Source organism: Artemia sp. Qi Xiang Cuo, chromosome 4 (assembly GCF_049724085.1).
Source record: "Artemia sp. Qi Xiang Cuo chromosome 4, ASM4972408v1, whole genome shotgun sequence".
Classification (NCBI taxonomy): Eukaryota; Metazoa; Arthropoda; class Branchiopoda; order Anostraca; family Artemiidae; genus Artemia; species Artemia sp. Qi Xiang Cuo.
The window spans coordinates 86070150-86084034 of NC_142797.1; the positions used below are offsets into that span (position 1 = coordinate 86070150).

At 36.8% G+C, this 13885-nt stretch overlaps 2 protein-coding genes across 2 annotated transcripts; both read right to left on the reverse strand.

Moving 5' to 3' along the window:
* Nucleotides 1-2288: 2288 nt before the first annotated feature.
* On the reverse strand, nt 2289-11201 carry LOC148953573 (uncharacterized). Its single transcript, XM_089088009.1, has 2 exons — nt 10771-11201; nt 2289-2376 (listed from the first exon to the last, which is right to left on the reverse strand). The coding sequence occupies exons 1-2, from the start codon at nt 11199-11201 to the stop codon at nt 2289-2291; spliced, it is 519 nt and encodes a 172-aa protein (XP_088944135.1).
* A 1821-nt stretch (nt 11202-13022) lies between these two features.
* Nucleotides 13023-13616, reverse strand: LOC148953574 (protein CFDP2-like). Its single transcript, XM_089088012.1, has one exon. The coding sequence runs from the start codon at nt 13614-13616 to the stop codon at nt 13023-13025; it is 594 nt and encodes a 197-aa protein (XP_088944138.1).
* Nucleotides 13617-13885: the final 269 nt, after the last annotated feature.

Sequence of the window (13885 nt, forward strand, 5' to 3'; positions counted from 1 at the left end):
TTTTGAATAATGGTGCTTTCACACTAAGCCGTTTATGTTTGTTTTCTTTTGTGTTTTTTGACTAGCGTAATTCAGGACTTTATGCTACATTACGTAAAATGACGTGGCAAATTACATATCAGTTTATGCTACGTAAATTTATGTTGCGTTCTCAAAAAGTCAACACAGCACCTGTAAAAAAAGCTAACAAATTTTAAAGATTAAAGTTTCCTATACGTTTCAATAGATAATTCCAAACGATTTCAAACGTTTTCAAAGATAAAAGTTTCCTAACGTTTCAATAAAAGTTTCCTACAAAGCCCTTCAAGCTTGATCAGAGCTTCAATTTCCATTCCCATTTTATATCTTTTATTCTTGAACATTTTGCTTATAATGGCTCTTATTTTAGCCGTCGGTTATGATGGTTTTATGGTTTTTTGACTTGTGTAAAAGGACTTGTTTAAGTATGAAAGGTTGCGCTTAACTTAAAGCAACTTTCATAGAAAACTACGTATATAATATGAAAAGAGCTTAAGACATTATTCAAAGGAATTTTAGAAGATTCTTTATGCGAAGAGAACTTACTGGTATGCCTCAAAGATGACCCTGGATATCAGCGGCCAACACTGCCTTTAAAAAGTGACTGTTAATTCCATTTTAACATTTTTTAGCATTTCAAAAGGCACAGGAAGTTTAAGTTAGTGTTGATTTATGTACAATGACCAAAAGCATTTTTACAGGTTTTGAAAAATGAGCTTTTCTCTGAAAAAGGGAGCATATCGTCTCATATCTCAAAAATGAGACTGAATATCAACAATCAACTAGGGGTACCAATTCCCGAAAATATAGTGGGGGCAAGGAGTTTTTCATTTTTTTAAATGAATATAAAAATTTAATTTTTCAAAATCTACGAGGGGGGGGTAATTTTCTTTCTTTTTTTTAGTGAGAACACCATAATTAGCTTATTTTCAAAATTTAGAGGGAATAAGGTATGGGGAGAAATTGGCTCCTTCTGTCTTTTCTCCCATATTGGTGACCCTGCAGCCAGCAGTGTCTTTAAAATTTGGCTGTTAAATTTTTTTTATAACGTCATTTTCTAGTATTTTAAAAGGACATAAAGTTTATGTTCATGCTAATTTAGGTACACTGACCGAAGAGTTATGAATAAGACGTTGACCAAAGGAGTTTTTTCAGAGTTTAATGAAAGATGCTTTTCTCTAATGAATTGAGCAGACAGGCCTAATGCCTAAAAAAACATGGTGTATCAACTGAAAGTAAGGAGCAACATTAAATTTTTAAATAAACGAAAATTGTTTTTGAAAAAAGTTGTTATTCTTACTGTAGCCTACTTTCTGACTATTTTTCAAAATTATACCAGAAATCCACTTAGTCTAAAATTTCTCCAGGAAAATTTTCCTGAAAACTTTTCCCCGCGGAAAACATTCCTTTTCGAAAAATCTCCTTGCATAAAATCCCCCCCCCCAAAAAAAAAAGAAATATCCATATAATTCTCAGGGTAAATTGCGTAATTTACGGCAATTTCTCCAGGGACTACGGGAATCATGTCGTTCCCAAAGGCATAGCTATTGAACATTTCATTTATTATGAATCCAATGGCTGTCTCAAAATATTCATGGGATGTCATTTGTGTGAAAACGGGCGTGTGAGGGGGACTAGTTGCCCTCCAATCTTCATTTTAAAAGCTCCCTAGAACTTTTTGTTTCCGTTCGAAAGAACTCTCTCCCTATCTTCAATGACCATTGGTTAGATACGATCTCCCGAGGGAAAAAAAATAAACGTGCATCAGTGACCTTTCTTGTGGAAAAAGCAAAATTCCACATTTTGAAACCTCTACAGTAGTGTTTTCTAATGTGCTGAATCAGATGGTGCCATTTTTATTAAGATCGCATGACTTTTGGAGGGGGTTCCTCCTATTTTTGAGAATCAAGCAAACTCTTTCAGGTTTTTAATTTTTGATCGGGAACATTAAACTAATTCCTCTAATTCCTCTACTTTTTATTTAAAAGTAGGATTTAATGTATTTTGAATCAACGTAAGATATGAATTCTTTTGATGTAGCTATTGCTGTCAAAACTTCGTTTTTCAGAGTTTCGGTTGCTATTGGGTAGAGACGCTTCTTAGTTGCAGTTTGTTGCAGTGAACTGTTTGAAAAAATGTAACCAGACATCAACAACTAACACTACCTTTGAAAAATGACTGTTGGATTCCCAATATAGCATAGTTTTCTAGTATTTTAAAATGAAATAAAGTTTGTGTGAGTGCTACGTTACGTGCACTGACCCAAACAATTATGAATAAGGTTTTGACCAAAGGAAAGTTAACAGGGTCCAGTGAAAGAAGCTTTTCCCTAGCGAAGGGGGTGGACTGACCTTATACCTAAAAGATGAGACTGAACATCAATAGCCACTACTGCCTTCAGAAAAGGACTGTTAGGTTCCCACTGTAGCATCATTTTCTGGTATTTAAACTTTATATCAATAAGTTTATATTAAATTCAGAAGGGGTATAAGGTTTATGTTAATGCTAGAGATGTGTACACTGACCGAAGAATTATGGGAAATCACATCGATCAAAGTAAGTTCGACAGTGTTTTATTAAAAAGGTTTTTTTCTTCGATGACAGTGATCTAATATACCAAAAATAAGACTGTGTTTCAACAATTAACACTGTATTTTGGGAAATGATTATTACATTGTTTTTATAGCATCGTCATTAAGAACCTTAAAACATATGTTCACAGGATGTAATAAAGGCACCAAAGATGCAAAAAATAAACAAAATGCTTTCATTTTCGCTCCTAATTCCTCTGTTTACTTAAAAGAAGTTATTTAATGAGTGTTTTAATTTAAAATTGTGGTGAAAGGGAAGGGTATTTTCAGCTTTGCAGACGAGATATCTGCATGATTGTTTATCTCATATGGGGCTAAACCTACCCCAACCTGTATCAGGTAGAGAATGTTTGGCTTATGCTTATGTAAATCCACCATTTTATTTAACTAATCTTTTTAAGTTCTGAGTTATTACAACAGTTAGTGTATTCAAAAGAATCATTGTCCAGGTAACATATAAAAAGAGCTCCAATAGCTTCAAGCAGATTGGTAAGTTTTGGGCCCATTTTCAGGGAACCCGTTTCCTTGGCCCTGGATGTTTTAAACATAAGGATCCTATTGGTCCTAGAACTTATGTAAGTTCCAAGTCGGCTGGACAAAAAATGACTCTTTTACACGCCGAACTTTAGAACGAACCAATTTGTATTCAATATTTTTGGTGCAGAGTGCCTTCATTAAAAGCTTCAAACTGATCAGAAAAAAATGTCTTTGTCCCTTTTTGGGTCATATTTCTGGGACACCAATACCCTTAAATTAAAATTATTTTAGTACAATACGGTCCCCTTAACCCCAGGGCTTACAATTTGAAGTTTCAAGCCATTCAGAAAAAAAGTTTCAATTTCAAATCCTTCGGGGAAAATGTTGTCTTTTCGAAAGATCTTTAAACAATTTTCTCACAAAATAGCTACCGTAAAATTTTAATTGGATGTCATAGGAGGGTTGTGAGCAGGATGTAAGAAAGGCAAAGAATTTGGCTGTTTCTTTAGTGTTTCCACAGTTTTTTATCGGGAGATCTTATGATTTTGAGAAATTTTACAATTTAAAATCAGATCTTATGACATACCAATAAATATCCATACTCGAATTTTTGCCAATTCCAAACTAATTTAGCCGGATTAAATCCAAAGAACTTTAAGCATTTATGTATGAGTTGCACAACAGAAGCCGAGGGTCATATATCTTAAATTGTAGACCATGAACCACTTTAGAATCATTTTTTTTTAGCTAGTTTCCCAAGTAAAAATATAGAGCAACATTGTGCTTCAAAATGAAATTTTTGGTTGATTTTTTAAAAGACAGAGGATAAATAAAGTCTTGTAATTATCCTTTAACTACACCCTTCAAACTGATAAATGTTTTCAATAAAACACTATAAGACTTTAGCGCAAGAGGAGGGTTGAGAAAGTGAATGCCCCCTCCCCCCCATTGACGTAATAAATTCTGCTGTTTTTAAATTTTAACCCCGCAATTTGCTTTGATTTGGAGTTGCGATTATTTTTTCATTTTCAGTTTCTTTTGTAAAGCGATTAAGCTTGTGGTTCTGCGAATCACTGGTACCCTTTGGATAACAAGCAAGGCAAATGGAAAATGTTCGATCAGATTTATCCTTTTCATCCATCCTCAAGCAACAAATTAAAGAAGATTAATTATTACAGCTCACCTAGCTAAGTTGAATCGTAAGGGTCTGAAACTTTTGCTACGTAACATTGAAAAATCTTATAAACCAGTTTCAACAGGGTTAAAAATGTCCTCAAATAAGAGACAATTGGCGTATTGTACTCTATAAGCCGATGAAAAAAACTTTTCCTTGGTTCTCAAAAATCATCCGCGACCATCTGTAGAAAAACGGTTACTGGTTTAATCTACCGATATTTTCTTGGTTTTAAGAAACTTTTAATTTTTATTAAAATCTTTTTTAAGACTTTTGTCCAGTTTTTCTAAAAAAGAGAAATTGAGACCCTTGACCGCCCTCTGGTCACTTTTGACCTTGAAAAGCGCACTAAAACTTAATTTCAAATTTGATGAGCATATTTCTACAACCTAACTTCTATACAAATAAAATAAAAATAAAATAAAATATGGAAGACACCTCGCATTCGACTAAGTTAATACTGGCGCATTTACTCGAGTTTGCTTTTATGATTGAAGGTACTTATGTCTTATAGCCACCACACTCAATAAGTGAAGTTTGGTTAATCCTAATGAAATATACCTAAATATGATGAAAATATAATACTTTTAGTAACAAAATTATGGGAACTACAACAGAGAATTATGGAAATCAGGCCACCCAAGACGCATTATATTAAATGGTGTCTAACCTAATCAAATACCAACTCTATATATAAAATATTTAATTCAAATATACCTATATTGTAGTTTATCTCTCTCACGCTAAGCTGAGTATCACAGAGTTCATACTGAAATACAGAAAGAAACCGGTCTAGTCAGACCAAGAACTTGAGTGTGTTCGCTATAAGACATAAGTACCTGATTGAATATTACTTTTTTTCTCTTTTGTTGCTGAAATTACATGTATTCCGTTTCTTCCCCCTTTCGTTTGCGAGGCAATGAAAAATAGCGACAATTACACCGATTTCCACAAAAATTCAATGAATTTTCGTGAAAGCTAAATTTCAACATTTAGCTTTTGTTAGTAAACCTCACAACACAAAAAATAAGCGTGAGTTAAGCTCAAAATCTGCATTAATAATGACAATATTTCTGTGAAAATAGATAATATAAATTGTTGATCATAAATGTACATTTAAGCTTACAAAAGCTGCTTTACTCCAATTAAAATAAGCGAAAATGATACGATATAATAATAAGAAAAATGAATGATATAGGCCTATAGCATTTTCCATGATGTCATGTCTTCTCATTAAAGATGAATCATTTATCTATGTTCGCTAACTAAATATGCTTTACGTTCACCAAATTTTTCTTCTATTATAGTTTCAACGAGTGCCGAGGCCTGAAGTTCAAACCAAAAGAAGATAAGTTTTAAAGTGCATTGCTCTTTATTAATGAAGAAAAACAGGAATTCCAACGTCAAAACTAATTGGATGGTCTGACCGGTTCTGCTACTTAGCATTACGTGATACGAAACTTTATTACTACTGTTATGTCAAAAGGATTTACCCAGTTTTTTGCTTTCGTGAATCGGGCTCTTCTTTATCTTCTAATCCTTGGACATCCAGTCAGGCTTTTGGGGAAAATAAAACAATTTCTAACTTACCTGTTGAATAAAGGTTAAGTTATTACACAAATAGTATTATAATGTCAAAAAAAATGATTATAAGAAAAATAAGGCGGAACAGCTCAGAACACATCACCTACATTAGTTGAGTTGGAACCAAGGTTGTGTTATCAGTCGATCTACATCGTTTGGTGACACACTTCAACTAGCAGTTTATCCTTACTAGCTAGAAAATAGCTTCTTGTATATATTTTCTTTACACTTATATTCCACAGCCCTTCCCTCGCAACGTCCTGCAAGATTTTAATCCTTGTACGTTTTGCAGTGTTCCTTTCCAGTTTAGATTTTGATATTAAGCCTTCTTGACAATTTTCTGTGGAGGACGGGAACAATTGAAAATGTCTGCCTAGGTTCTCTTTAGCCATTAAGACCCCCTAATCTTTTCATTAAACACTTCTCGATTGCTTACATTCAGTGTTTAAAAAATGTCACCGTCGTCAACAATGACGTTTCAAAAATGACAACATCACCAGAGCTTATACGCTATCTATCGTAAATACTTTCGTAGACATCTACGTAAAAATTGAACTTTTTATGAATTAGCGTTGCTTCCATCAATTTAACTCAAAACTGGCGGATTAATTGCGGATTATGGTTATAGAGCGCTTTGATGTCATAGTTCATGTCACGTCATTATTCATGTCATTAGTGTCATAAAGTACCGTTCATGTCATATTCACGTTCATATTCATGTCATATATTATTCATGTCATAAAGTATCGGCTCACAAGTTAGAAATAATTACTAGATTCACGGCTTGCTCAAAAACTGTTGCAGTGGTAGTTCAAACTTGACACTACAAACCTACTACCAAGAACATTTTCCACTAGTGCTTCCGTTATTATTTCTCCCAGTCTAGCAAATAGATCTTTTAACTGTAAAAATAAAGTTTTTCTAAACTGCCGAAATATCGCAAGAAAAAAATAATTCTCACGAAGTAACATTTCGTGTTTTTTGTTTTTGGTTTCTGTTCTAACAGTGAGTTCCACGAGTAGCGTGATGTGATCCTAAAGTGTGATGCAGAGAGTTGCGACCATTTTTTTGTAGAGCAATGGATTAGCAATAGGTTTGGTTTCTCGATCAAGTACTTAGGTCCTGGCGTATGGACTGTATTACTAATGAGGATTTGGGTGGCAGAACACCTAAATTTGGTTTTAAAGTGGATTAAAAAAAAACGGTTTTAATTTATTTTTTAGCGGTTCAGAGAAAGTGATTATTTACATTCGAATTATTTTTATCTTGGAATTTATTTTCGTATCTTTCATCGCTTGTTGTTTTGTTTTGTGCATTTATTTAGTTTATCTATTAACCCTGAATTTTGTTTTCTTTCTTAACGTGGTTATTTATTATAAGGCATAGGTTAGAAAGTATATTGACGCATGCCAGCTCCCTTTTGAATACATATTGAATAATCAATATATATTGAATATATTTGAATATACAGTTTTGAATATATATTGACGCATGCCAGCTCCCTTAGTAATCACCTGGCACAGTGACTAATATTAAGAAATTGTTGATATATTTGTGATAAATAAGCTAAGGAAAACGGTTTAATTTTTAATTCAGAATAATTGATAATAATCTGGATATTCTTCTTAGCTCATCCGCTACTGACAATATTAAAAAGTGATTTTTTGAGGACTTTTAAGAAGACATACCATAATTCCAAGAAATTACCGTGAATTTAAATTGAACTAGGGGATTTGTTTTTCTTCAATGTGATATTTAAGGGATTCCTTTTAAATAAAAGGTATGTTCTTGCCAATGCATAGACATTGGTCTGACAGCTTTCCGCTAAGCAGGAATATTAATTGAATTCATAGAAGCTGACTTTATTTTCGAGCTTTCACAGATGCTACAATATTATAAAAGCTACACAGTCTATATTTTTACTTCTAGAAATTAATGTGATTAATCCACGTTATCGAATTTTAATTTTATTTTTAATGCTATATAGACTCCAGGGCTTCCACTCTTGAATATTAAAATTCGAGGAGAAGTCTTAAAAATTCGGGGAGTTTTCGGGGACAAGTCTTCAAGATTCAGGGAATTTTCGGGGGAAAACAAAATGGAATTTCGTTGTGAAAGCTTGGGAGCCAAAATCGGTTTTAGCGTCGTTTTCAGGCTCAAGTAGGGCTTGGATCCGCGTAGTAAATCAAGCCTTTTATAGAATAGGTTTTAGAGCCAGAGCACGGGATTGAAACCCACAGCTGAAAACGCTTATTGCTGATATTGCGGAAAAACTCCAAAATTGTTTTGTAAATACAACTGTAAGCACAAGTAGCAATTTTTTGATTAAGTCATTAATCTCAGTAATTCATTAATAATATTTAAAAACAAAAACAATTATTGTTTGTGGTTTCTAGATAGGTAAATTAAATAGACAGAATTCAGCCTATAGGTAGGACAACATTAAAACTTAAAACAAATAAGAACTAAATTAGTTTAAACAAGTAAGTTTAAACTTAAATTAAAAAAGAAATTTTGACGACAATTGGCACCTTATTAGTTTGTCATGCTGCTTCTAAGGTATTTACCCCCCCCCCCTCAAAAAAACCGCGGAAAAAACAGAAAATACCCTCCCCACCCACAAAAAAAAACACTCCCCACAGAAAATACTCCCCGTGGAAAGCACCCCCGCAAAAAATACCCTTGGAAAATATACACCCCCCCCCTGCGGAAAATACCCCCTCGGAACATATTTTTTTTTCATTGTTTGTTTCTACTATACGCTCCTTTCTTTTCGTTACCTCATAATTACTATATAGTCACCGATTAACCCCCAACCCTCCCACCAGCCCTCTGGCCATCCATGTTCCAAATATAGTACTTATTGCAGTCTCATTTTTATATCAGCCCATCTAATGCCTGGAAATAATACCTGTAGGCTATAAATCATATAAAAGTTACTTATTCTTTTTCTTCGCACTAACATTATTTGCCATTATTAACTAACAGTTCGTGATATATAAGTCCGAAAATAATATAAAACTTTACAAGAAAACAATATGAGCCAAATAAACAAATTTTTACTTTAAGCTATAATATAAATTTTCTTACAAATAATATTTTTGGGGTTACTTCCGTTTAAATACCCTATTCCCCGACCTTGTACATAGTCTAAAGCTAAATTTTGCCTCAATAGGAGGGGGAGGGGTGGTACATTTCTTATGGCAAGAAGATTGTATTTAGGGCTAGTTCTTAAGAAGAAATAAATTATACCATAATTTCTTTAAATTCTTTTGTTTCTATCTCAGAATTAGCCTCCATACGGGGTTACTAATTGTTCAAGTATTAGAAGTTGTAAAGGTAGGGCTAGATATTTAAACAGACTTAATAGGCTATCCCTAATTTGAGCAGAATATAATTTCTGTAAAGTTTCCTTCGCCTTACTAACAGTTTTGCAAAAGCGTAAAAAGATCCTAAAACTGCTGTTTAAAATATTAAGTCCACTGAAAATACTACATGGGTGAAGTGATCAGAATAATAATTGTGAGGGGAGTGCTGTGTGAATACGTTTGAGGATAAAAGGTGGTAAGACATATACAATTCTCAGATAAAAAGAAAAGAACTTAAATTTTTCACACCGAATGAAACAAAAATTTTAATGGTAAGAATTCCCGGCAAAAAGATCAATTCCTTCAATATATTATACGTTCAATCGTTAAGTATTAAACATTAATATGTTATGTGAAAAACCAAAAATAACAAAAAAAATATTTGACGTATGATTCGGCTTTCATAACAATTCTTTTTGTTTAAAAGTTTAATTTCAAAACCCAAAAATCCCACTGAGCGTTCCGTTAAACAACTTCAAGTATAGTTCTTGGCTAATTTTGTCAAGATTGTCTTGACCACGAATGATTTAAATGTAAGAAATGATGTTATAGAATTTGGAACACTGTTTTCGAAATTGTTTAATCTAAATGCAGGAAAATGATACTTTTGTGAACATATAAAGAACCGTCTATACTTATACTGTATCTATCTGATTTTTATGCAAAGTAACACAGGAGACGAAAATTAACGAACAAGAGAGTAGTGAAAAATTATGGTATGTAAAGAAGTGTTTGCTAGGGATAGTCACTAGGGGTGACACCGTGGTTTAGCAATTTTCGGGAAATTTCGGGGAACCTATTTTTTTCGGGGAGACACATAGATTTTCGGGGAAATCCCCGAAAATTCGGGAATAGTGGAAGCCCTGGTAGACTCTCTCTGACACAAGTCTATTTGGACATGTATCATTGGGCCATTACAATGGGAACATGAAAATTCATCCCAGATGTTTCTTCAATCTAAGGAAGACCGTAATGTGAAACAAGCTATAAATCCTTGTGTTTATTATAAAAGGAATAATTCCCCGCCCAAAATACATATTCACATATTTTCAGAAAAAGGGGGCAACACTGTTAAATAGAGGTTTAATAAAATAATAGATGCCAGCACATCTGTCAACCCTGAAACTGAAGTTACAAGCCCCTATCCAGGCAAGTAGGAAATTTTTAACTTTTTAGCGAGAACAATGGTGACAAATGAATATTTCATTTTACAGGGTGATTGAATCAAACGAATAGTCATGAATAACAAAAAAGAGTTCATTTGAATGTAAATCTAAAGCTACAGTGTACTTTTTTATTAATAGAAGAGAGATCGCGCCGCAGCAAAGTACCAATTTGTATCATTTTGTGCCACAACATGAATATTTTTGCCAGAAAAGGGACAAAATATTAATAAAGAAGAAGTCTGAGTAATTTAATCAAATTATAACGCTAAAAAACTATTCCCATAGCTTCTCAGGCTTAGACACTTTGCTACTGTTTAGTGACATATTCGTTTCAAATTGACTTGACTTACTTGACTTAATGTTCCTGCTGGTGGTCCAGCGTAGAGAGACACGTGACTCTTCGCCTCCATTCGGAACGTTCTTGTGCAAGCGTGACTGCTTCTTGTATATCAGTGCCGATCTTTGAGAGGTACTGGGTGAGGCTGTCCCTCCATCTGAACCGGGGCCTTCCGCGGGAGCGCTTCCAGCCATGCGCAGGGGGATAAAAATTGAAGAGAGTGCTAGCGGGTGTTTCTGCTGGCATGCGGACCAAATGGCCGAACCACCGTAGGGTTCCTGCAGTGACCTGACGAGAGTTGGGGGTCTGATCTGTTAGTGCCAGCAGTCGGGTGTTTGAGACGAAGTCGTCCCATCTAATCCCTTCAATACGTCTCAAGAACTTTGTTTGGGCCACGTCTATGGCATCACGAGCAGAAGCAGCAGCCGGCCAGGTCTCAGCACCGTAGATAAGGACTTGGGCTACGGTGGTGTTGTAGATCCGCATTTTTGTTTTTCGGCTGATGTTGGGCTTTCACCACACTGAACGGCATAGTCGTGCCATAATTGATGCAGCTTTTCCGATGCGCGACTGAACTTCAGTTTCGACTGAGCCGTTTTTCGGGATGACAGATCCAAGGTAGGTGAAAGACTTGACAACCTCGACGGTGTACCCTGATACGTTGAATGCTGGTGAGTTGGTGGTGTTACCTGCGGAGTCAACGATCATTATTTTTGTTTTCTGCCAGCTAATATGTAGTTCAACTTTCAGGGCTTCTTCCAACAGTGTGTTGAGGGCTTCTTCGAGTTCAGCAGCAGAAGTGCATATCAGAGCAATATCATCAGCGAAGTCGCAATCGGCTAACACTCTGTTGCCATACCTTAGCCCGAAGGGGAGCCGGTTCGTGGTTCGATCCATGACATAATCAATCACAGCGTTGAACAGTTCAGGAGCAGCAGCACAACCTTGCCGTACACCGGTATTTATTTCGAACAGTGAGCTTCGACGACCATTAACCTGGACGGAGCTTTTTGTACCAGTGTAGAGCGCCTTGAACAGGCGACAGTATTTGTCCGGGAGACCTGTCCGTTCTAGTATCAGCCAGAGACTCACGGTCAACCGATTCGAAGGCTGCTTTAAAGTCAGCAAAGGCGAGGTATGCTGTACGCTGGAACTCACGAGCTTTCTCGATGACCTGGCGTACGGTGAAGATCTGCTCGGTCGTGGATCTGTTTGGCATGAAACCTGCTTGCTGAATCCAGCGACACTTACGGATTAGCTGGGTACTTCTATCTATCAAAGTTATGGCAAATAATTTGCCGAGAACCAACAGGAGGGTGATTCCTCTGTAGTTGGAGCAATCACTTTGACTACCTTTACGCTTCCATAGAGGGAGGATTATCCTTTCCTTCCATTCTTGTGGAATCAGTTCTGTTGTCCAAACGAGGGAAAACAGCATGTGCAGCCATAGTAGCATCGGTGGTCCTGCGAATTTTAGCAGCTCTACGGTGATCCCGCAGGTTCCTGGTGCTTTGTTGTTTTTCATTCTCCTCAGAGCATTCTGTATCTCTTCTACAGAGGGAGGCTCAGGCTCTGGGAGATTTTCGCTTGTTATTTGCTCAGCGGATGCGACTAGGTCTGGATTGACGTCGACTCAGTTGGCGTTCAGCAGCTTTGTGAAATTCTCCTTCCATCGATCAACCTACGTTGTTTTATCTTTGAGCATTACACTGGAGGTGGATTCAGCTCCTCTTATCTATGGAGGTTTCTTCTTGCTTAGGTCTCTGACATGCCTGAAAAGTGACATAACGTCACCTTTTCGTGCTGCGTCTTTTAACTCATCAGCTTATTTGTTAACAAATTGTTGCTTGTCTCGGTAGATATGTTTGTTCCTGACCCCGTTTAACCGTCTGTAGGAGGGCATATCTCCGGCCAGCCGCGCTTTTCTGCGTTGCTCAATGATTCGCAAAGCTTCTTGCGACAGCCAGGGCTTTTTTGAGTACATCTTTCGACCGACGGTCTCAGTGGCCACCTCTAATATATTGTTTTGTACGTCTGCCAAAACGTGTCCGGGTCAACAAGGGTATTCAGGCATTCAAATCTGTTCTGGACTTCAACTAAATACTTTTGGCGGAATTCCTCGGTTTTTAGTTTCTGAGTGTCCAACTTTGGTTGGCGACGTTCTATAGGCTGGGCTTTGAGTCGTAGACGGAAGTTCGCAGCAACTAATCTATGGTCAGTATTCCCGATCTCGGCACAGCGATAGGTTCCACAGTTTGTGACTGATGACCGCCATCTTTGGTTGACTATAATATAGTTGATCATCTTTCACGTGCGCCTGTCATTGCTATACCATGTTGACTTATGAATGTCTTTCCTGTGAAACAGGGTGTTTGTAATGACCAGTTTGTGCATGGCGCACAGCTGGAGGAGTCTGGTCCCATTTCCGTTCAAAGAATCAGGGGTAACTGGACCAATTGCAGATTTAAAAGCTCCGCTGGGGTCAGATACAGTTGCACTGAAGTTGCCTACCACGACCAAAACATCATGGGGGGAAATCCGAGAGAGAGGAGCTGTCAGAGCCAAGTAGAATTTGTCTTTCTCATCCGTTGGAGAGATGTTCGTTGGTGCGTAGCACACAACAATCGTCATCTTCCCGTGTTTGTGGTTGAAGCGGGAAGTGAGTAGTCTATCTGATATTGGGTTGTGGGATATGAGGCATTTCTTTGCCTTCTTGTTTAGAAGCAGGCCTACGCCACTGCTTCTACTAGAATTTTGGCCTGACCAAATCATCCTGTGATCAGAACTGGCGATTTCTTCGTCGCCTGATCCCGTCAAGTGGGTTTCTGTCATTCCAAGTATGTCAATCCCACATCTCAACATCTCAAGCCTTAGAAAGTCTTTGGATCCAGGGTTATTCATGGTTAAAACATTCCAGGTGGCTATTCTAAGCCCACCTTGGTCAGCAAGGTTCAAAAGATGTCCGGGGACGTGCCGAGGTCGTAAGGAATTAAAATGAATAGGATCCGAGGCTTGAGTAACATTTCTTTTCATTGCAATTGTTTTCAGGAGGAGGGTCGCAAGCCCAACCGTCCCTAGGCCTGGGTTCTGATTGACACCAGGGAAATCCTGGGCACTGAGAGACCCTGGGGTGGGCTCCACCCGTGCCCATGAGGTTGGGGCAGCTCTGT